General features: G+C 38.0%; 2 protein-coding genes across 2 annotated transcripts; both read right to left on the bottom strand.

The window, feature by feature from the left end:
• Positions 1-365: 365 nt before the first annotated feature.
• LOC108668219 (carboxypeptidase Q) lies at positions 366-8,798 on the bottom strand. Its single transcript, XM_018155390.2, has 9 exons — positions 8,015-8,798; positions 6,996-7,105; positions 4,887-5,037; positions 4,123-4,372; positions 3,393-3,560; positions 2,877-2,995; positions 2,250-2,414; positions 1,428-1,488; positions 366-785 (listed from the first exon to the last, which is right to left on the bottom strand). The coding sequence occupies exons 1-9, from the start codon at positions 8,303-8,305 to the stop codon at positions 442-444; spliced, it is 1,659 nt and encodes a 552-aa protein (XP_018010879.1). The 5' UTR covers positions 8,306-8,798; the 3' UTR covers positions 366-441.
• Positions 8,799-13,128: 4,330 nt separating this feature from the next.
• Positions 13,129-22,218, bottom strand: LOC108668220 (serine/threonine-protein kinase H1 homolog). The gene is made up of 4 exons (XM_018155391.2): positions 17,343-22,218; positions 16,737-16,885; positions 16,297-16,513; positions 13,129-13,338 (listed from the first exon to the last, which is right to left on the bottom strand). The coding sequence occupies exons 1-4, from the start codon at positions 17,841-17,843 to the stop codon at positions 13,129-13,131; spliced, it is 1,077 nt and encodes a 358-aa protein (XP_018010880.1). The 5' UTR covers positions 17,844-22,218.
• Positions 22,219-22,357: the final 139 nt, after the last annotated feature.

The raw sequence follows: 22,357 nt of genomic DNA on the forward strand, positions 1-22,357 counted from the left end.
TCTAAAGCTCGGTAGAAAGAATGTACAACAAAATTCTGTTTTATTTAAAAAGCTTGGATTGCTTTCATTCATTTTTCCAAAGAGAAAAATAAATGGGTCATGTTGTATACATAATGATTTTATGTCTTACCCTCAGTACTAGCAGAGAGCGGACGTAGCACTGATATGCCCTATTGTAAAGCAAAACTGGGCTAGAATGACCCACACTTTAATAGGCTCATTTTTCTAAGTGTACATTCGAACTTTAACCACAAGATAGAAAACATTATGAACGAGGAGTTAATTTAAAAAAAGGTAAAATTGTATGTCTAAAAAGTCAATTAATTGTATGACAATACAATTATTAGGTTAATGAGAGTCCAACAAGAAGCAGTAGTCAACGTTCAATGTAATACCTGAGCAATTCACAAGAACCCGAACACATACATAAATAAGAAAGAATCATTGCTTTTGGAAGTTCAGCACTGAGCCTTGAAAGTCCTGCAGGCTGAAGCTGAGGTCGGCAGCGACGTACGCCACGGTCGCCCACAGCGCCGAGATTCTGTCAAGTACGTCGGAGTTCTCGACCTCCATCGAGTCCCCGGCGGAGTGGTGGAACCAGAAGTACCGCTCGTTCGCGTTGTAAAGGGAGCCTGTGAAATAAAGGAAGGTGTTGCTATGAGCTATGTGGCGGAAATAGTAATACCGCTCGTTCGAGTTGCATTGGGAGACTGAGAGGAAGAAGGATATGTTGTTGTGATCGTGGTGGAACCAGAAGTACCGCTCGTTCGCGTTGTAAAGGGAGCCTGTGAAATAAAGGAAGGTGTTGCTATGAGCTATGTGGCGGAAATAGCAATACCGCTCGTTCGGGTTGCATTGGGAGAATGAGAGGAAGAAGGGATGTTTTGCTGCGATCGTGGTGGAACCAGAAGTACAGTTTGTTCAAATTGTCGAGTGAGAATGGGAGAACGAGGAGAGATGTTTGTGTGAGCTATAGTGGAGGGAACTGCAGTTGGAACTTGACGAAAAACATACATAAAAAAATCTATAAAGAAAAATAAAATTATCGCTGGTCCGGGTATAACGTAAAGTGATAGTTAAATGTATGTAACGCGCGGTGAGGAATATACTGTTCATCTGTACGGTAATACGGGAACAAGCGCACAGTTCAGGCTAAAGCATGTATCATGAGTAAGTTCAGGTACCATCGTATTAGCGTATTGGACAGTCTTTCAGCAACACAACCTGCTTGTAACATTTGCTACAAATTTACTGAAAAATATTCACTATTACAAATGCAAACTTAATAAAGCAAGAACAATAAATACATGCTATAAAAATGCTCTACTATCAACAATCGTTATATTAAGAGGATAACGTCGAATAAACATATATTTTTATACACTTTTTTGGACTTGAATACATCAATGCTATCATATTAAACATACCAATGGGAACGCCCTCCGCGACCCAGGGTCCGATGTCCGGACCATCAAAAGAAATCACCAACTGTGGGTTTTGCATAAATTCATTTAGTTATTAGATAGTGCAATCGATTAGATGTTATAATTTAGTAGCAAGAATTTTTATTTCATTTTCAGCATACTAAAGCACATACATAATGATTTGACGAATAAACATGTTGCAGCATATAGCCTTTACTAGTGGATGAGTAATTTTGAAAAGGTCGTATAACAACAACGTCTTTAATTTGGTTTTATTTATTGCAGGTTATTATTTATGTACGTAGTAGTTTCTTGCTTGCATTTTTATTGTTTAAGCTCTGAACCTCTTTACCTGCTCGCACATAAATGTCCGCGTTGTGTTTACTCGTACACAACACAAGCGAAAACAGCCAGTCAAATTGTCATCTTTTAATAAGTAATAATAGTAATTTTTTGTCATCTCAAATAAGTTTTCAAGAACCTAACATCGGGATGAAAGTTGTTTCGTATGTTGCGCTTAGCGGTATTAAGCTAGTGTATAAAGTACACATCGTGTATATATACTTAGTGAAATAATCGGAACCATGGAAATAATCGGAAATGAAGAAAGTGAATGCGCTAGCTTATAAATGTAGCACACAATTTTTATTTGCTACTCAAGCTACGTGAGAATCACACGTTGAGGGATGCCTCATTGTTTCAATAACTGCAACACAGTTTGTTGTATCAATTACTGCAACACGGTTTATTGCTGCAATTACTGCAACACAGTTTATTTTTTCAATCATTGCAACACAGTTTATTGTTCCAATTTTTGCAGCGCACCTCAGTGGTGTTGATGGCAGCCGTGAGCTTCAAGACCTCCTGCAAGATACAAGCCACGTCCGGTCCTGCCCCCACACCCAGACCCAGGGGAGCAAACGTCCCCATGTCGGACTCGAGGATGAGCTGGTAGCGGGCGCTCTCGTTCCTGTGCAGCTCGAAGTACGCCTGCGGAGTGCGGCCTCGTGATACAAAAAATATATAACTCAGTACTCACTGCAGTGAGTGACAGAGAGCGCATTTTCTCGTCGACGAAAATATGAAGTCACGGACGGACAGACAGACGGACTGACGGACGGACGGACATGGCGAGCACAATAGTGAATTTTTTCCATAAATGAGAAAATGCGCTAAAAATAACGTTCTTAATTCATTTCAATGTGTAAAACACGAAACTGTTTGCTTCTTCCATTCATTTTTTTTCATTTCAGAGAAGTGGATAATTTTGCTCTGTATATTTCTCTTTGTTTTCACGAGTGTTCCTAAAAACAACATCGATTTTTAAATTTTCTCAAAAGCCCCAAATTTATTTATTCGTTTACGGGCACTGTAGCACCGTTAAAAAGAAAATTTAACTAAGCTTCTGCTGCATCGATGGAATTGTAGGATGGACGCGAAAAAAGTTCTGACCTCGCCACCGATGATGCCGAACTCTTCTGCTGTAAACAGGATAGTTCTGACCGTCCGGCGCGGTCGTAGACCGATCTCCTTCAGCGCCTTCGCCGCGTGATACGACACGAATACTCCGCCTGCGCGGGAAAACTTAAGTGATGTTGGGTTTCACACAACGAAGAAAATAGTATTGATAATTATAATTGTTATAATAATAAATGAATAATATTAATAACCATTTTTTACAAATTATAATCGTCTTTTTTATTGTGTTTTTTTTATGGCAACTCACTTTTACACAAATAAATAGTAAGAAATGATCACATATTCCTTTGTTTCCTGATAACTATCGTCTTTACGAAATTGAAATACAAATATCGTTGAAAACTGTTGATGTATATGTGCATGAGGATTTAAAAAATTTTCCTGACGATTTAGCAATCTATAAAATACGTAGGCAATCTTCTTCAATTCGAAAATGCACAATTTTTGCCAGTCAAAAACGTAGCATCACGCCACAATGTCTGCACAGACCTGCGTCGTCCATGGCCCCGACCCCACCATCCCAGGAGTCGATGTGTCCCGACACGACGACCAGGTCGTCCGGTAGTGCGGACCCCGTGTAGTCGATGATCGAGTTCCGTGAGAGCGCGTCCGGGAAGTTTTCCGCTTCCATGTACAGCTGGATCGTTATTTGGTTACCTGGCAATTAAGAATGAATCGGTCGAGTTGGAGATTAAATTTTTGTGTCCGGTATTAAGAAATCGACAAGCGTCCTGATTACCTTAATATAATTTAAAAGAATGAAAATGATTTCTCCACGCATTATAAATTAAAATTAAAATCCTTCATATAACGCATAATGCTTGAAGGGAACTAAAAATGGGACAATTAACGACAGACTTAAAATACATATCAGGGAAATCTCGCGGACTACAAGAATTTCCGGCTGCCTACACGTCCCCACTAAATTGAGACTTAAAAGATTTATTTTTCCTTACTCACGATAATAGAATTTGTAGTTCTCCCTACAAAACATGAACCGGATTAAGCATCAGTCATTGAGCATCAGGTTGTTGTTGTAGCAACATCAACCACTAGTCCGCTCCGAGGCCGATGAAGCGCGCCACATCGATTGGCTGCGTCCAAAGATCGAGTGCCGAAAGTTGTGTCGGTTTGGCCGGGCATCAGGTGGTTCCGACTTCCGAGTTAACTATTATTGATATAAATGTCTTAACTATTATTCTAATTAAACAACTCTCACCGGACGTATAAAGTCTGTGTAGAGTGAGAGCGTCCTCCTGCGTAATGCATGCCACGGGAATTTTGGTCACGTTTTCCTGGTAGTTTTGATGGCCAGTGTGCGGGGAGCCGATGGAGAAATCAGTGGCAGACCTAACCAGCGCGGCCACGGCTCCTTGCTTGGCTGCGCGCGCAGCCCCGTCGCCGCGGTACTCGGCTGACTGACCGTAGCTCTCGAACGGTTGGTTGTAGACTACGATCTTGCCTGCGACCTTTGAAAGGGTAAAAATATTAGACGTATACATAGGTCATTTGGAAGAAAATGGTACAATTTTGATTCTAATATCTTGTGCCATGATTAGGATTGTTCGACGATGCTATTAACCGCACCTCCTATGCTATTTAGCCGTTGCCAGGTTGTCAAACAATTGTAAACACTGGTAGTAGGTGGTAAATATTGATATTAGTAATCAGCAAATACTACCTTGATTCGCGGAATGTTTTCTCTGAGAGAATATTTCAGTTCGTACCTATTAACGTTTATTATTTATTTATTACCTATAATTTATTTGACAACTGTCGGAAACCCAATCAAACCGTGTGTAATGAGCGCTTTACGCACGTGTCTCTAAAAACATAGGTATAATGAAATTACTTTTTTTACCTTACCTCAAATGAAAAATCCCTCCCCCCAATTTCAATTTGAAACTCTGCAGATCGTTTCCAAAGTTAATTTAGAAACGCCATTGTTTGTTCAGCTGTAAGGCAAAATTAAGTATATCTCACCTGGTCGCCGAGACTCTCAAGCTCGTCAAAGCTCGTGACGACGACTGCGTCGGCCACGATGCCCTCAGGAGGCGTTGCTACCGACGTGCCAAGACCGAGGATGTTGAGCGTCTGCCGACGAGGCTGCAGCAGCATCGCGTGTTCAGAGTTTCTGCGTGTTCGAAACTATAAAATGAGGCCGTACTATGAAGAATAGTTACGAGTTAGTAACTCAGTCAGCCAATCACTGACAGCTTTGCACATCAATTACTGACGAGGTATGGACAGCTACGTCGTGACTTGGGCGAGTTATGATAGTAGTGCCCATGGAGCCGTGCCTTCAAAACTCAATTACGCGTGACTACCAGAGTACACATAACGGCTGATTTCTCGTCTGTAATTGGTGAATTTAGATTGAAAAGCCGTCAGTGGTAGGTTGACTAAGTTACGAACTTATAACTTATTTTGATAGTACAGCTCATGATTCACAATCATGGTTAGATAATTTGACCGCGTCATTTAGAGTACGTTGGAATTTGTCATTTTGTAAAATCGATAAAGAAAATCGAATAGGTTAACTTTTATACGAAATATTAAAAATTATTGAATCGGGAATTTCAATATTAATATCTCGAAATTTTACAGAAAACGCTTTGATAAAAAATTGGCTTACATTCTGAATTTTAGGAATTGAATTCTGGTCGCCAATGGCTTCCTTTTCATTAGGCTTTCGAAAAGACCTACCAGACAACTGGCTGCGGCAACTGATAAATGAGTCCCAGAATCAAAGCGAGTATATTGAATGAGCTGAACTTTTATGTGAGGATTGTGGTGGTTCTTATGCATAGATTTTTCTCCTAAATCTGTGTCTTCCAGCTATGGGTTAAACCGTTAAATTAAAGTATTTGAGAATGTTAGATATGCATTATCTGGCCATTGTCTGTGTTTGAAAATGAATCTTAAATTATAGTTTAGAAGAGGGGCATTTTTAAACACGTTGTTTCGCTTCAACATATCCTTTCGTTGGCTCCGCACACTTGGTACTGCCATTATCGAGCACGATTCATTTACAAATATTATTAGCATCGTTTTCATTCACAAAATAAATGCCCAAGTCATGTAGATGTTCTTGAGAATAGGGATTCAACATGCTGTGCTCAGACTCAGAGCTATCGGTATGACTGACTGATATGAGTACAGCATTTGACGAAATAGTTGCACATTTAAATGTAGCATAACTTATCCGATGTCAGATGTACCAACTCAATTTGTGATAATTTACCTCAATTTTACAAATGCACAATTGTGAACTGTAGTACACGCACGTCAAGGATGATAAGCTACAAAATGTTGCCCCAAGAGGAAAACTTTTATTACAAACGTAAATTTTTATTTTAAAACCAAAAATATATGCTTTTCGGCTTTTTATAGCAGGAAAGATTTCAGAATGAGAGTTAACGTTTAGTTTGCATAAGCGATCGAAAAAAATTAACCGTGACGCAGTAAACTTGCAAAGAATTTTCAACTGAACTCTGAAAAAAGTTATCGCGGCGAGTCGTGCTCTCATAAGACCTTCTTCTCGTTGCCCGTTTAGATTTTTCTGATGAAGTTTTAATTTTGAGGATGCCATGAATCTCCCGTTAATGAGATGGCGGGCGAGAGGAAGGCGTCATGGGACCGACCCAGTAACGAAGTTAGCCGAGATCCTTTTTGGCCTGACATTTACTCAATAAAAAGTAACCTTTCTAAAAGCATAAACCCAGCACTATGACTATATTTAGCGATAAAAATGTAAGCCTTTCTCCTCATTCTACAAGCGTATTTCTTCCGGAAAAACGACACGAGAAGCCTAATAATACACCTTCATATAAAATAGAAAGATTAGATATCATATGATTTGTGGAGCTTGACAATTGACGTTTGAATAGAAATAAAAAGCTTCAATTAGTTCTCTGAATGCATAATACCATCGCGCGAACGCTTAGCTCACATTCGTCATTCGTAATCTTAATAGCGGTTTAATAATGGCGGTTTAAAGGCACATAGCGACTTATCATCTCAAACGAAAATGTCACGAAACACGAAACAGAAAACACAATAAATTTAAATTACTGTACCCAAGCAACTTGCCTTTGCCAATGGGGCACCATGACAGGCTCTGAGAAAACTGCATCAAAGCCGTCGATGACGCCCTGAGTTAGCATGTAGTCGATCGCCTGTTCCAACGTCGCCGTGCCGGACTGGCGAAAACAAAGAAAGAACATTTCGGGTCGAGCACGTGTAACGGGAATATACTGACGGAAAATAAATGCTTGTTCTGCGGATTTGGCCGTTTGTGGCACCAATAAAAAATTGAACATTGCGGAGAATAAAGGATTATAATAGTTTAAATACGAAATGTAAATTATATCCCGAGAAAAAGAAAAATTTAAGTTTTACGTGAGCAAAAAATTGCTGCATCTAAGGTAAGGGATTTAAGCATAGATTTTTGTTGAATTATGCATAGAAAATTGTTTGGAAGTTAACGCATAATTAATCATTGCTGCTGTCCACAAATCATCACAAACGTTAACTTCATTCATATGTTTTTCTCCTTTTTTCCAACACCAAGCGATTTGAAAGATAGAAAAGAAACATATTATTAAAGCTCTCTAACAACGCGCATGCACGGCAGGCAAGATTATCTAACAATAACAATCGACTGCACGACCGGTAATTTGACAGTAAAGGTCTACCGACAAACAATGAAAAATCAATTATCCGGTGGCCTAATGCATTGTAAATTCTTAACGAATGTAAAGTTGTGCTTTGATTTTATTTATTTAACAGCATAATATTGAATCCATCACTTCTATAAACAAAAACAATGACGTATTAAAAAAAGGACAAATCACTAATCAAAGGCTTTTTTCGAACGTAACTATATACCATCGCGTGATTCATGTCTACTACGGACAAAACGCTATAATATCAAGCGAGGGAAATAAAACAGATCGAAATTTAATTTGAAAATCAATATTAAAATTATTTAAAGAAATCAAAGAGGTACTGATAAAAAACATTACTTGGTTGCTCTAGTAGCTAAACAAAGTCATTCATAATGAGATGACTGCTAAATCAGGGCATGACACTAAAAATACATTACTTACGAGTCTGGCTCCAAAAGTATCGACGAAATACTGCAGTCCGGCATAAGTCTGACCTTTGCCCCGCCCGTTCAAGAAGTAGTCGATGATGGCGTCCGCGGCGGCTTGATGGCCTTGAATTTCATCGATTATGTCTTTTGGTATTGAATTGCAATTCAATTCTGCCTTGACGTCAGTTAATCCATGGATTAGAGGCTCGAATTTTGTCAAAGGCGAGCTTCTGCACTGGGTTATTAGAGCCAGCAACAGTGCGACACGTTGAAGTCGAGATATAAACATGTTACCGACGAGCATCTGAACAGGGATGAGGAAATTATTCTCTCTGGGTATGAGAGCTGCGTTGAAGTACGCGAACTTCTGTTTTCGTGGGATTAGAACCGCTTACTATGATTTTTTTTACTGATTGACTAGTAAACAAGATGAATTTGAATGCAACGATAATTGTTATTTTTTGTCTTGTGTAGGGATCTTAGCTGAATATTCGGGAGTACTTCGGGAAACCGATTGAGAAGAAAAACAAAGGTACCGGTAACCAATATGTGGAAGGTAGAATTAAGATAAGGGATTGACGATCCTGTAGCAGCGTACGAATTCAGGTTTCAGGGCAGACTTATTTTGGGATTAAAGCAAGGATTGGTTTGTAAATTCAGCCAACTGCAGAGGGACAAGTCTACCAGGATAGAAGTCCACAAGAAGCCGTTACGTCTTGAGATTCGGTGTTCGTTCAATCTCAAAGATATCAGACTAGGTTCTGCTACTGAACTCTAATACTGTGTTTGTGATTATTGGAGACTATGCGTACGGTGTAACCGTGTACTTGAACTATTTTCTGTACTGAGCTCTAAGCATACGAATGAAGAAACAGGGCTATGCTATGAAACTATGTACTAAACCGATGTTCTATCTAACTTTATTCAAATGTCCTTAATTTAAGTGTTCATTCTTCGTTTAATTTAAGTGATTCTGTTAATTGTAAGATCTTTATTAAACCTCGGCACCAAAGATCTTACATCTTGCATCTCATTTCTTGTCTTTTCTAATCAAACGTGCTGTTGTTATTAAATGTATTTGACACAAATTATATTAAAGTCCTTAACTTGCATGCATACTCGACTAATGCAGCAGACTAATGCATAATTACCTCTCCCTTTAACTGCAAAATCCTAAATAAAATTCTTCCCACATTAGAATCCGCAAGCGTCTATATTGTACTGGTGTCCATCTCAAGAGGTTGACATCAATCAAACATTTTAACTAGGATAATGATTCAACAAATCTTATTAATTGGGCCTCGCAGCCTCATTTGAGGTATATAAAGAATGCACTGAAAACACGACCTGAAAAGTTTACGGGCGAGTGCTTCCCACGGCTGCAGCTGAATGAAACCCAAGTTCTGTTCTTTAATGTGAGTGCCGTATATGTTTCCACCGCAGCACGTGAGACCCACTGCAGCTTGCCGCTATCAATGAGATAAGGTCCAGACGCGCCCCTTATCATCAGCCTGACAAAACGTAAACAGAGATACCTTGAAATAAATCCATTATATAATTGTTACATGAAGCTTTTCGTTCAAAAAGCAATGCATTCGTAGATCACGAAGATCTTATCGTATTCTTATTTCTTGAAAAATACGTTTAGTTCCTGTTAATGTTAGTGAATTGATGCGAAACGTTAATTTGAGGATATATTCGCATGAATCTCATCAGCAATCATTAACATGAAATGTGTAACCATCAAATTAGAAAAAACTGTTTTATCTCTAATCAGGGTTCTACAATAATAGTTTTTATTTTTAGGTATAAGATTTTTACGAGTTTTCGGCGTTTTAGAAACGTATCAGTTCTATTTTCTAATTTTTAACTGTAAAAAAAAAAAACATTTTACGCATAGATGAATGACCTAGACACGCACTGCATTTTCCATTCTCCTCTTATTGAGGCGGTTCTAACTCAATTAAGTTCGTTCACAACTAAAACGATAACAAACACTTGAACGCATCGAGGACAAGGTAACGAGCGACACGATCGTATCAATTTCGTAGACGTGGGAATACCAATTAGAGAACCTCGTGCCCTAACTTATCATAAAAAAACAGCTGTAGGTACTCAAGATTATGACCAGTCAGAAATTTAATAATTCATTAGTCAGGTTTGCCGGTTCATTCTTGAAGACGATTCTCTACTTGTGCTCATGAATGTAGTGTATTCATTCTATTGCCCAATTTATGGCAGACTAGAATTCCAAGAAATTGTATGAAGTAAACCATTAACCCGCAAGAAATACAAACGTGAAATCAAATAAAGCGTAAAATACATACGTTGCTGATAGATTCATTGAATGTCATCACAATAGAATATGCAGTGTGTTGTCAATACTCTTCGGGAGTTAACTGCTTTTCTTCATTCGTTAACGACTAAACGCAATGAGTTGAAGGAAGCTTAAACGAAGTAAAAACTTAAAAAACAGGCCTTCTTCATGCATTCTTAGCTTACGAAAATTACCCTTTCTAATTTTATTTATCCCCTTTCTTTGCGTACGAAAATTCCCCTTTAGAACTGCTCCGCGATATGAGCATTGTTAGATCAGAATTTTCACAGATGCTTGAATAAAATGCTAAAAATAATCACGAGGGAAGAAAACGAGAACATTTCAAATGATTTACTGGAAAACAGACGATCTATGATGAAAACTGCTATCACAATGGTATCACTCTGAACATAACTAATGTAATAGGAATGCGTAGAAACCACCAATTTGTCGAAAATCTAATTAGTATCGATGCAATTCGCATATGAAATGCTTAAATTGCAGAGGGAAATTTCTAAGAATTTAGTAACTTATCTAAAGGGAAGCAGTCAGGCACAAAGGTTCTCCGCTAAATGTACAAATTAGTATGGAAGAAAACGTTCGCACCAGATTTGCAGCAAATTTGTTCCATTTCTTATAAAAGAAAATTAACCAAACTAAATTACAGTTTCAACGGTCAACAAATAATAGATAGTACCTATAAGATATTAATGAAAATATGTGCCAGCCATATTTTTCAAAGCATTTCCTCATTCAAAAAAAAATCAATTGGTTTCAACGGTAACAATCGTGTCGGATGATCACGAATCACGAACTCGCAATCGACATTCTTTTACGAGCTCCATGCATCGGTACCAGCCAAGCAATGGGATGGCGGTACTCACTTCAAGGGAACACAAATTAGATCCTCATACACAGCAAGTAATGTCGTCTTAGAGCACGTGTAAATTAATCCCCGTGCTTCGAATGGGGATTATCATGATCCCTTCCCTTGTTGTCTGATCGTCAACTCAAATAATAGAAATTCATAAAACGCAAATTATCAGATTTTTAGTTGTCTACCCTGAAGGAGGACCAAAGTATAATTCCAGACATCACATATATTTTCGTGCAACTGGTCCCAAAATAGCAAAAGTTCTCTTAACGAACAGTGTTTAAATAGCGTGCCTAAAGTATAATAGTGTTTAATCCTGCTGAAAAAAGTAAAACAAACAACCAATGTTGTAAAGTCTCAAACGACCAGCGCTTTTTTCGCAAAAATGGCAGTGTTAGTGCCAGAAATATTCGAATACCCAAGTAATTAATAAACAACAATAAAAAAAATATTTTTTTTTTCACAAAAATGTCTGTGTTAGCGTCAGATATATTCGAATACCCAAGTAATTAATAAACAAAAAAAAGTACATTTGAAAACTATCAGATAGAAGACACTCGTACGTGAGGTCGCTCACACAAGACAAGACAACGAAGGGAAGTACAATGAATCCTGCAATTCTAGAAACAAAGTGGCGTGAAATTATCTTGGTTTTCATCAAGTTAAGACACGCGCCAGGGCGGACGCTTTGAAGATAAATGGAATCCAGAAATAAGATGATACAAACTTGATAATAAATGAAGACCAGCTTCGGCATTAGGGATAAGAAGATTAACTTTCGTGCGTTTTCCTCAGAATGACATAGCAGTAACAAATCATTGACAGTCAAGCCTAAAAATCAGATAGTCTATTGAAAGAATTGAATAGAAATAATGAGAACTCAATGACGCGCACTAAAATAAATTATTTGACATAAAATCAATTTCTATCAAGCATGAAATAGAAAAAAAATATCTAAATAAATATATAGGTGGGTTCATTCAAATTAGATTTTGCAAGACCAGCCCGCACTTGATGAACATAAATGAACTTCAGATAATGTTGGAAATTCAAATTTGTGTCCCATACCGGTACCATAAAAAAAGTTACAATAAAAAATATATATAATTTTTAAACCGGTTCATTGACTGAAAAATCGTACTTAATATAAGACACAAGTAATCATTATTGGAAAAATGTCTACTTATAAACGTCCTAACAAGAAGACTTGTAAAGAATGTAAATTCAAGACAAAAATAATTCTGTATTCGTGAAGACCAAAGGTAAAAGAATTCTTAAAGTGGACAAGCAAGTGAATTAACTTCATTCCTTAACACTTATCATTTCATTCTAAAACAGAAGGTAAACTCGTAAATGTTTTATAACTTTTCATTAAGCCTTACGATATTTGAGCAAAAGCGAGTGTTATTTTAAATTTACTACACACTCTGTCCCATATAATTCGGTCCGATGACTATTGACGCTATGCTTAGATTAGAATATTACCGTCCAATTGGTTAAAAATATGTCGAAATTGGCAGTTTTAGAAGCTAAGATTCCTCCTCAAGGTTCTTTTCGAACTTATAGCAACACGAGTAAAATAATTTTTCAATGGCGAAGAAATGCTCAAGCAGTGTCTGTAATTACCCATTATCATGAAAACTCGATATCTTCCCAAGATAGACCAAATGTTATAAGATACGATATTGATGACACTTTATAATCGGCATTTAAACGCACACTTGCATTAAAGTTTCAAACACACTAAAAACTTTTCGAAGAATCTATTTTCAGGACACCAAGTCGCCAAACAAAGGGTCAGATCATTTTTTTTTTGCACATGACAGATGATATAGTTTAGATATGACAGATCGTAACTATCGCGTCCCGGCACGATAGTGTTCACCTAGAACCAGCTAGGCACTGCCAGTCGACTGACGAAATAATTATTAATTGTCTAATTCATATTTCGTTGTCTGTTTTGTTTGAATTGCAGCGAGTAGTCGTATTTACAGGCAATGACGTGGGACGACGAACTTCTGCTGTAAAGTTCAGGATGTTTCAGGACGGCGGCTAGGTGGCTGGGTGGGTTAGCCGCGGCCGCGGGACGACGAGAAGCGATGGCAGGGCGAGCTTCTGTGGAGTTTCCTGAGCTGCGGTGGCCTTTCTGCGAGCAATCACTATGAGAGTAATCCCATTCAAATATTACCCTGAATTTCATAACATTTTTAACGATACGAAGAAAAGACACTGAAATCAGGTAATCCGGTTTAATTCTGGGCGATTCTTCCAAGAAACTAAATTATTTATAGTTGTACAAAAAGTAGTAAGAATGATTTCCTATCAAGAAAATAAATTGCCAAGAAGGTTGAAAAAGGTTAGACGACGTGCAAAGATCGATGATTCACCTTGACAACAGACGCGAGTCACGACCAGCGGTGACAAATCTTTGCGTATCAGCCACCCGGAAGTATATACTTGAAGCGTAAAATTTGCTGACAGCTCACTTGTGTAGATGTAATATCATTATATGGAGTCTAAGATAATATTACTCCCACACGCAAACCATTAATGAAGAGATTCTACAGCGTTGGACAGCCGTAGTTGACTAATCGTAGAAAGCCTGCAGATTTCAAAATAAACTAATTGATACCTGAAATCATTCATTGACGAAAACTTACCTCAATTCAAATCACCTATAATCAATGGCCAATCAAGATCACTGGTAATAATATTTCTTTAGACACAAAATCTCCGGCGTTAGCAATCTGTCATGTCATGGAGCAGGCGGGAAGAATTATGAAACTAGGACTCGTTATTTTGTTGACTCGTTAATTTAGGGGCATGTTTTTGGTCTCATAGGCCAACAAGCGTGTAGAAAGACAGTTCACAGGACGGTCACGATGGCAAAACTATAAATTCAAGTTAAACTAAGAAACAGACAACGGTATTCTTGCCACAAATAATTTACACCCGACACAGTGAGGCATCAGAGCAGCACAATTTTACTTAAACATGTCAAAATTAAGTCAAATTTTACCATTGATCAAGTGAATTTATGGTAGAAATAATCACACGAGGAATAAGTGAATTTTAGCGTAAATGTTGTAACTATACGTCGGGCAATAAACTTTCTGAAGAATCTGGGAATGATGTCGGCGATAACGACTGGGCAAAGATAACACAAGATAATAGTTCACTACTTTCTTATTGGCATATTATTATAGAGGGAATTATATCAGAGCTAAAAGTCAAGGCCAAATGAATAAAGTGCTCCAACAACAGGATTTGCTGACAAACTAACATTTAGAAGCCTACCGGTATCAAGTTTCGAACTTCATTGGGATACGTTTTCAACGAGTCATGTGAACAGAATACATTGCTTTAATTATCAAATTAAAGTAGACTGGGATGCACATTGTCATCCTTTCTAAACATAGCAACTATTGTAATCGGGTACCAACTTTTTTCCAGTCACAAAGTTAAACTAGACTCGACCACGTCACTATTTGCCAGAATGCTCGCGGGTGACAATGCTGTAATATATGAATGAGTCCAAATATACGGGCATTGTGAGCAGTGTTGCCACAATATGCCAGGGCAACAACAAACGAACGACTCTCATGCTTAAATAACATATACTGCCGTAGTCGCCTCAGCTGTCCTTTGTCGTCATTATCAAAGCATTTAAGCGCGAGCTACATTCAGCTCCATTATAATTTATTTCATGATAATTACTAGCACCTTATGTACATATACGTCACCGAATTACTTAACAACTAACACCGGTATATTAAGAAGATACGATAAATGCGACAAAGATAGGTCCCTATAAAGAGCAGCAAGGCTTCAGGAAACAATACACACATTGTTTTTCGACTTTCATAGATTTCACACAGAATTTAGAATGACTGCTCTCAGAAAAATGGCTAAGTCATAAGTCATAATTTCTAACTAAAGATACATTTTTTCCGCGTAGAACTGATACACCCATGCTCCAGGTCGAACTGGGCCGGGATGACCACACAAGGGCAAAAAGTGCATCGATATTTGGATAAAGTTTTATTTTTCTGAGCGTGGTAATGCCGACTCTCTTCCCCAGACTAGCGCGACAGTAGAGTTGCATTGCACGCAGCACTGAAGCACGTGAAGTCCTACAGTGGCTTACTGTCACTGATCTCCTTATCTCTCGAAGCATCAATCCTACGTTAATCATGCACCCAGCCTCATATCAAATTCTAAGCAAATTTTATTTCTCGCGGCCAATAACACAAAGCTTGCCTAGTGTTTGCTATGATCAGATGAATAAAAAGTAGATTTAATCTGTACCGGTATTATTATTTTGGCTGTATATGATTTCACATTTCAAAATTCCTAGTCATAAAATTCGAATAGAATTGGTGAACGTTAATCGGAACTTAACCCTCATATTTAAAATGTTCGTGCATAAGTTAGTTCTTAATTTATAAAACTTTGTACATCTTTTACAACAGATCAGAAATAGCAAAACGTTTAAATGTATCTGTGTAAACACAATTCTCTCGGACAGTCGAGTGCCCGACTAGCATGCAGAGGTGGGTTTGGTCACGTCGGTGGCTGGCTTTCAATGGAAGCTTTGTTTTCTAAGACCTAATGCACAGCATGGACTCCCTGCATCGTTCCCACTTCCTACTCCAACCTTCCTAACACTCGTGTTCCCTGTGGCCTTCACAGGCAACGTTACTGAGGTTCATCCCATGGGAAGCAAGATTGAGTGTCAAGGTATCGGCATCTCAATCTTACCGAGACCGCTAATGCATGAGGTTGATGAGGGCTGAGGCAGTAGGAGTAGGTAGTCTATATAATGTAGTACTGAGCAGAAATTGTAATTCTATCATAATAGGTACTAAATGGACATTATACGAAAATGTAGTACTGGGTAGAAATTGTAATTTTAGCATAATACTAAATGGACATAAGACGAAAATATCTAACTTTCATATACAATTAATTATAATTTTTACGAGCTTCTTGTTACTAAAACAGAGGTATACGGTAATTTACCGTAACAACTCGTAAGACATTTCCTGTACATATAGTGTACTACCTAGCTCATCCCATATATACTTCAATAATTTAAACTGACCTGGGAGTCCAAGGAATACTCTGCTTTAGCAATGGCTCGAAACATGGCTTGTTTGTCGTGGGGTGGGAAGGGAAACTCTGCTGCCATCATGGCGTATGCGATGACTCCGACAGCCCACACGTCAACAGCCTGCGTGTAGCTTTGCAGTTTGACTATCTCAGGAGCCATGTATTCACAGCTACCACAACGACGCCTCATTTCAATGTCGTCCGTTGATCTGTCACGATCCAATTTACCGGATTAATTTAATTACAATTTTGAAAATATGGTACGATCCTAACCACATCAATAAATAATAAATATTGTAAACCTCTATTTTATTCTGTTTCAAGATTCAAGAATAATAGCACCAGACAATGAAAGCAATCATAGAACTAAATTAAAACGAGCAATTGGCACTTGGAAGTTGGAAACATTAACCGGCATCAGCGCAAACGCACTTCTTAGTGTGAGCGGTTGCGAAGTCGGTAATAACCACTCTTGAATCTTTTCCTTGATGATAGAATAGGATGTTATGTATAGTTAATCCTCGATGTGTTATTCCTAAGCTGTGTAGGTAAGCCACGCCGCTCAGCACTTGCCTCAACACCTGCAAGTCCACAAACGTAATTAACGAAACGAGGACACGAATTGGGAAGTGAATAGAGCATAGTCATGCATTTCAATAAAAAATCAATAGGCTAAAAATTAGGCAAAGTTTCGTTCTCTATATATGCCTATAAGAACACACTGCACTAGCCACTAGGCACAAATACGTACTCGGTTACCTACCTACAAACTTAGTAACCACGTTGACTTGTAGACTTGTAGTTAGGCTACCGACGTCAACAAATGAAGTGTTCACCTAGCTGCTGCGTCTCAAGCAAGCAAGTCTAGTCTACCAAGTAATCTTGACCTTCACTCAATAATGCAAAACTATTACATGTCTATTTTACTATTTAGATGAAATGAACAATTCTCTATTCATTCCTGCGAAATAAATGAACATTTCCGTCAGACTGTGATCAACCGAACTCTCCAGTAGCAGTCTCAAACTATCAACGTACCTTTGCAGCATTCTTCTCTGTAAAAATTCCTTTTTCGTGTATTCTGCTATATAAACTACCACCGGTCATCAGCTCTAGGACCAGAGCGATGGGTGTGTTAGTTTTGTCTACAAGTACTTCGTGCATTTTTATCGTGTTCCTATTTTTTATATGAATTAATGTATCACACTCTCGTTTCATTGCAGGCAAACCCACTGGCTTAGTTAGTAACTTCAGCGCGTACGGCTCCCTTGTAGTTCTATTTTCTATTCTGTAAACTGCAGTCATACTGCCTTCGCCAATCGGGGCTTTTATTTCGTACTTAGCCGTAATTTTAGGATCAAATTTTCGCGATTTCTTGTTTTCTTGATTTCTCTTGTTTTCTGTTCCAAACTTGATGCGATCTGCAAGACTGGCATTGGTCGGTTTATGTGTTTGCTCATCAATCGTTCCTTTATTGAAAACGTATTCGATGTTCACTGATTCTTCTTTGTCTATAGTTTTACTGTTACGGCAACCCATACTACTTAACGAACGCAAATGGTCAATACGTGAAAATTTGACCGCCACTGTTACAACACACTGAGCAAGCACATCCTCACACCACACTGGTTACCAACTAACTGAAAACATTCAAATCGCTGCGGGGATAATGAAGCACTCTTCGCATCATCGCGTTTCCATAGAAATGCATTGTAGCATAAAATCGAACACCCCATTGTTGAACTAGTATATAGTTCAACCCCATAATCGGATTAGTGTCAGTTACCAAGTTAAAAAAACGTCCATGTGTCTTCGAAGTTAACTTCTATTTAGTTGTTCGGGTCCCTTAGTGGTTTTGATTGGAAGAAGGCGGTGAAACAGTAAAGTTTGAAAGTAAATGAAGTTGAATACAATGTTTCATTACATTTTATTACAAAACACTAATATAGGATGTTGGTACTAATGGTCTCAGTTTTGTTTTGCATCGTTAAAATTGGATTAAAGAATAAGCTCAGAGTTCACTTGAACCTGACTAAGCTTGACTGCCACTCGCGTATAGATAGCAGTTCGACATACACGCCATTGCGTATATCTACTTCAAAAAGAACGGTATTTTGGCGCGTACGTCGATTGTAAATGGCTCATGAAAATGGCGGGGGAAAATTAAACAAAAATAAAAAATCTTACCATATGAGAAATAAAATAAGGGAAAAGCATGAGGATATTTTTGCGGCCAAGATTCCTTCTTTAAACCGATGCCTTCTCGTGTGATGAAATAAGCGTTTTTACAATACAAATACTCGAACAAAGCATAACCGAACGCTTTAATTATCATAGGTAGAAGGAACATGCCTGATTGTCGTTTGTGATAACTGATATATTGGTTGCATAATCGCATAAGCCAACACTGGATTTCAGTGCACAATTCGGAATTTAAATATCCAATTTAGTGTCGTTCGTTGTGAAATTGTAAACGAATCTGTAATTGTAAAACTGAAAAGGGAAAAAATAAATCAACAAGATATTACTATCAGAGAAAGAGTGGCCTTCAGACGCATTTTTGTTAACAGTATAAATCAGCGGTGCGGTTATGCTCGATTCGTCAACAATGAAGACACAGGAAGAAACAGAATCAAAATTATAGCTTTATAGCTTTCACAATTAAGCGCTTAACAATTAATATGCGTTCATCTCTACACTATATTTACAAGGACCACAATTTTCGTCAGCACACGAAAAATTAGTTTTCAGGTTATTACTATAAATCTATAATAAGGAGCGACAAGATGAACAAATTTAAATATTTCATGGAGACAACGAACAAAGCTTCTAGCCCTTAGCCTAGCCCAAATACAACTCCCTCGAACTGTAAAAACGAAGTTTAGAAAATTGGCACATATAGTTAGGCACGCACATCAAAGAGCTTCTTGCCTGTACCTGACACGAGAAGAGTGAGTAAAAGCGTGTGCAATTTCATATTAAATTTTACAGAAATATTTACACTTCCACTTGCTAAGATTCAAACAAAAAGTTCATTGATGGTCGCACCCACTATACCCATGAAGGTGCCATAAAATTTACATCCTGAGTAACCTGAATAAGTGGCATAGAACGACTCTCTGAACTTTACGTAAGTGAACATCACAAGAAGAAAAAACGCGCATCTAGCAATAATTTTGTCGTTGAGGTCACTGGAAGCTTATAAGTTTTGTCTTCGTAAATATAATAGTTCAGTGCAGTATTGATGAATCACCCGAGCATACATCTCAAAAATTTTACGAGCAAACTAAACATTATCAACCTGGCAAGACTTTTCCTCGTTAAAGTCTACATAGCGGTAAAAATCACGAAAAGGTATGTCAGATCGAATAGCAAAAAAATACGAAATCGACGATAAAATTAGGTCACTTCTTATCTGATAAGATAGTTTTACAGATAAACAAACCCATAGTAAGAATAAGACTGGCAAACGAGATAGCTCAATGAAGCTAAACACTTTCCATAAATCGTAACAATGACGCCAACATTATTTAAATACTCGCATGAGCGCGTCTAGTTAAAATTGTAAAGAATAACAAACTGAAAAGATTGTCCTCACAGTTTCGGCCGCAAGCAAATTGATGAAAGTACAGTGGCAAAAAAAGGTTCAAGCACTTGCAGAGCTTTCGATTCAATTTCGAAATCACACACAAAAAGTGCAGCATCTATAATATTAAACAAATGGTCCCATAGTAGCTAAACCGTTGCAAATATGAGGTACCTAAATGAAGATAATTTACACCGTCTACTAGAATATTTTGCGTTAGTAAGAAAAATTAGAAGACTGATACCGTGAACTTGAACATTTCAGACTTGTATGCTTAAGCCATCCGAAGACAAAACGAACATTGTGGATGATCTCAAACAGCGACGTATGAGATATACGAGTTGTTCACAAGACGATATGATGTCCAATAAAGCGATGACATGCGCAATAAATTGATATTAATTTAAGAACATGAATATGATGTGGAGTGTGTCGGCCATTCAAGTTAAAACTTTAACACGTAATATAGAGTATTTATACATAAATGGCACTTCGAAACTTACCTTCGTCCTTCACACTTCGCCAACATGGTAAACTTCCTCTCATTACACTTCTGTAGAACTTAGAACTTTAGGACACTAAGTGTACAACTTTTGCCAGGTTCTAATATTAAGTACGATGTTACTAATGAGCATAGACGCAGATTTCCCAAAGTTTTAAACGAAAATAGGTTAAGAAGCAGGTACACAGAGGTTTAGTATTGCGATTCCTCAAAGCGGGGTAGTCTCGGATAACAAGAAAAATTTATAAATAATCTGCGGAAACACGAGGATCTCGTTCGTTACAATTTTAAGAAGTCGTAAAAAGTAAGAATTGCCTGTAAAATGAACACAAATTCTTGATAATGTAGTGGACACAAAGGGCATTCATTTAACAGAATCATTGAACGTGAACACAAAGAGGCTGGAACTAAAATTAATGTGTCAGTTTGTCGAAATTCTATTGCAAGATGGAACGTAAGATCGGTCCAGCATCCTTGGTATCCTTAGCATAAACCTATGCTCATTCGAAGCAGCCAGAAAATGGAAGATACAACAAAATAAACCAACATTGATTTTTTACACAAATCTTGGGTCAAAAGTGGCAGTTTAATGTTCAGATGGTTTACTGCCCCAACAAAATTTAGATGAGGGCTCAACTCTAATACATGCCGCGTATGACCAGGGGAGCATGTTAGGCAGCCGCTCTATGTCCGCTTCAGCTCTGGGTTTGGAGGGCAGCTTTTGGATAGCTTGAAAGCTTGGTATGACTTGAGAACAATATCACTTACAAGGTTTCCAATGGCTATCCCACTGAAGCAGACAAGAAAGAATCAGCTTTAACATCTCAAAGCAGCAAAGGAATAAGAAGGGACACGTGAAAAGCAAGAGCACCAATGACACTCGCACATAAGGTCGCTTACACTAGACGTCGGCCACCCGCAAGAGACAGAAAGAAAAATGTAAGGATTCCAGCATGAAAAAAAAAACAAATGAGAGCAAAACCCAAAAGAGGTGTCCAAAAACCCCACTCAGACACCTCACTCACCGCGGCGGGGCGCTCAAAAACAATTCGTCTAGGAACACAAAATCTCATAGGAGTTCTGACGAGCACAGGCACGCATCAGAAAAGCCTTCTTGAAACGCACCGTCAGTGAATAAATGGCAACTCGAGGAACATTCTACGATATATCGAATTATGATCATTCTACCAATAGCGAGCAATTCGAATACGCGTGGTCGTCGATGCCGCCACCACAGAGCCAAGCGAGAAATAAATTGCATATAGGGTCACTAAGGTGTATGAAAATTTAAAAATAAAAATATTTCGGCTAGGAGTAAGTTTTTTAGGCAAGAATTAAGCGATAACAAAGAAAATAATAATGTTAGGCGCTTTCCTCAAGTAGTCAACAAGCAACAATTACAACAGGAAATAAAATAGGAGTACAAAAATTCAATGCTTTCTAAGCAATCTGCAGTGCATGCAAGTTACAGGCACTGCACTGGTAGATTCAGGTAATTTTTACATTTAGGATGGAAAAATGCCTAGCAAATCGATGTCGACGGAAAGGAACGAGAGAATAAATTTCAGTAACTATGCCCTCAACGAGTCCATTATCAGCAACTAAAATCAACCCACGTAGTAAAATACGAATGCAAAGCATAATTAAAATACACCAGACAGATTCTATTTTTTCCCATTAAACAAAAAACAACTTAGTCCACTTTTGATATTCACTTCAAACCACAATCTATAAAAGTTTAAAATTTATTGACCGATTTATGAAGTATGTAATAAAACCCTTGGTCTAAAAAATATAAAAAGAAATAAACAACATAAAGTAGTAGTAGTAGTAGAATAGTTTGCTAGCGCTTCAGCTATCAAGCTGTTTCGCACCGGAGGTCAAAAGATAACATCGCCAGCGAGGCGGAAGGTCTCAGTTATTCAAGATCTCAAGTTAAACATCGCCCACAATTGTCCAGCCCGC

This window comes from Hyalella azteca, unplaced genomic scaffold (genome assembly GCF_000764305.2).
Source record: "Hyalella azteca isolate HAZT.00-mixed unplaced genomic scaffold, Hazt_2.0.2 contig17186, whole genome shotgun sequence".
In the NCBI taxonomy this organism is placed as follows: Eukaryota; Metazoa; Arthropoda; class Malacostraca; order Amphipoda; family Hyalellidae; genus Hyalella; species Hyalella azteca.

What these genes read in the sequence shown, in the direction of transcription:
- LOC108668219 (XM_018155390.2), bottom strand. Translation starts at nt 8,305, where the DNA reads ATGCTCGTCGGTAACATGTTTATATCTCGACTTCAACGTGTCGCACTG. An exon ending in TTGAGAGTCTCGGCGACCAG is followed by an intron (nt 4,373 to 4,886) that starts GTGAGATATACT and finishes ACCCTTTCAAAG; the next exon opens with GTCGCAGGCAAGATCGTAGT. An exon ending in TCGGCATCATCGGTGGCGAG is followed by an intron (nt 2,415 to 2,876) that starts GTCAGAACTTTT and finishes CGCACTCCGCAG; the next exon opens with GCGTACTTCGAGCTGCACAG.
- LOC108668220 (XM_018155391.2), bottom strand. Translation starts at nt 17,843, where the DNA reads ATGGGTTGCCGTAACAGTAAAACTATAGACAAAGAAGAATCAGTGAAC. An exon ending in GCAACCGCTCACACTAAGAA is followed by an intron (nt 16,514 to 16,736) that starts GTGCGTTTGCGC and finishes GGATCGTGACAG; the next exon opens with ATCAACGGACGACATTGAAA. An exon ending in AGTATTCCTTGGACTCCCAG is followed by an intron (nt 13,339 to 16,296) that starts GTCAGTTTAAAT and finishes GATTGCTCGCAG; the next exon opens with AAAGGCCACCGCAGCTCAGG.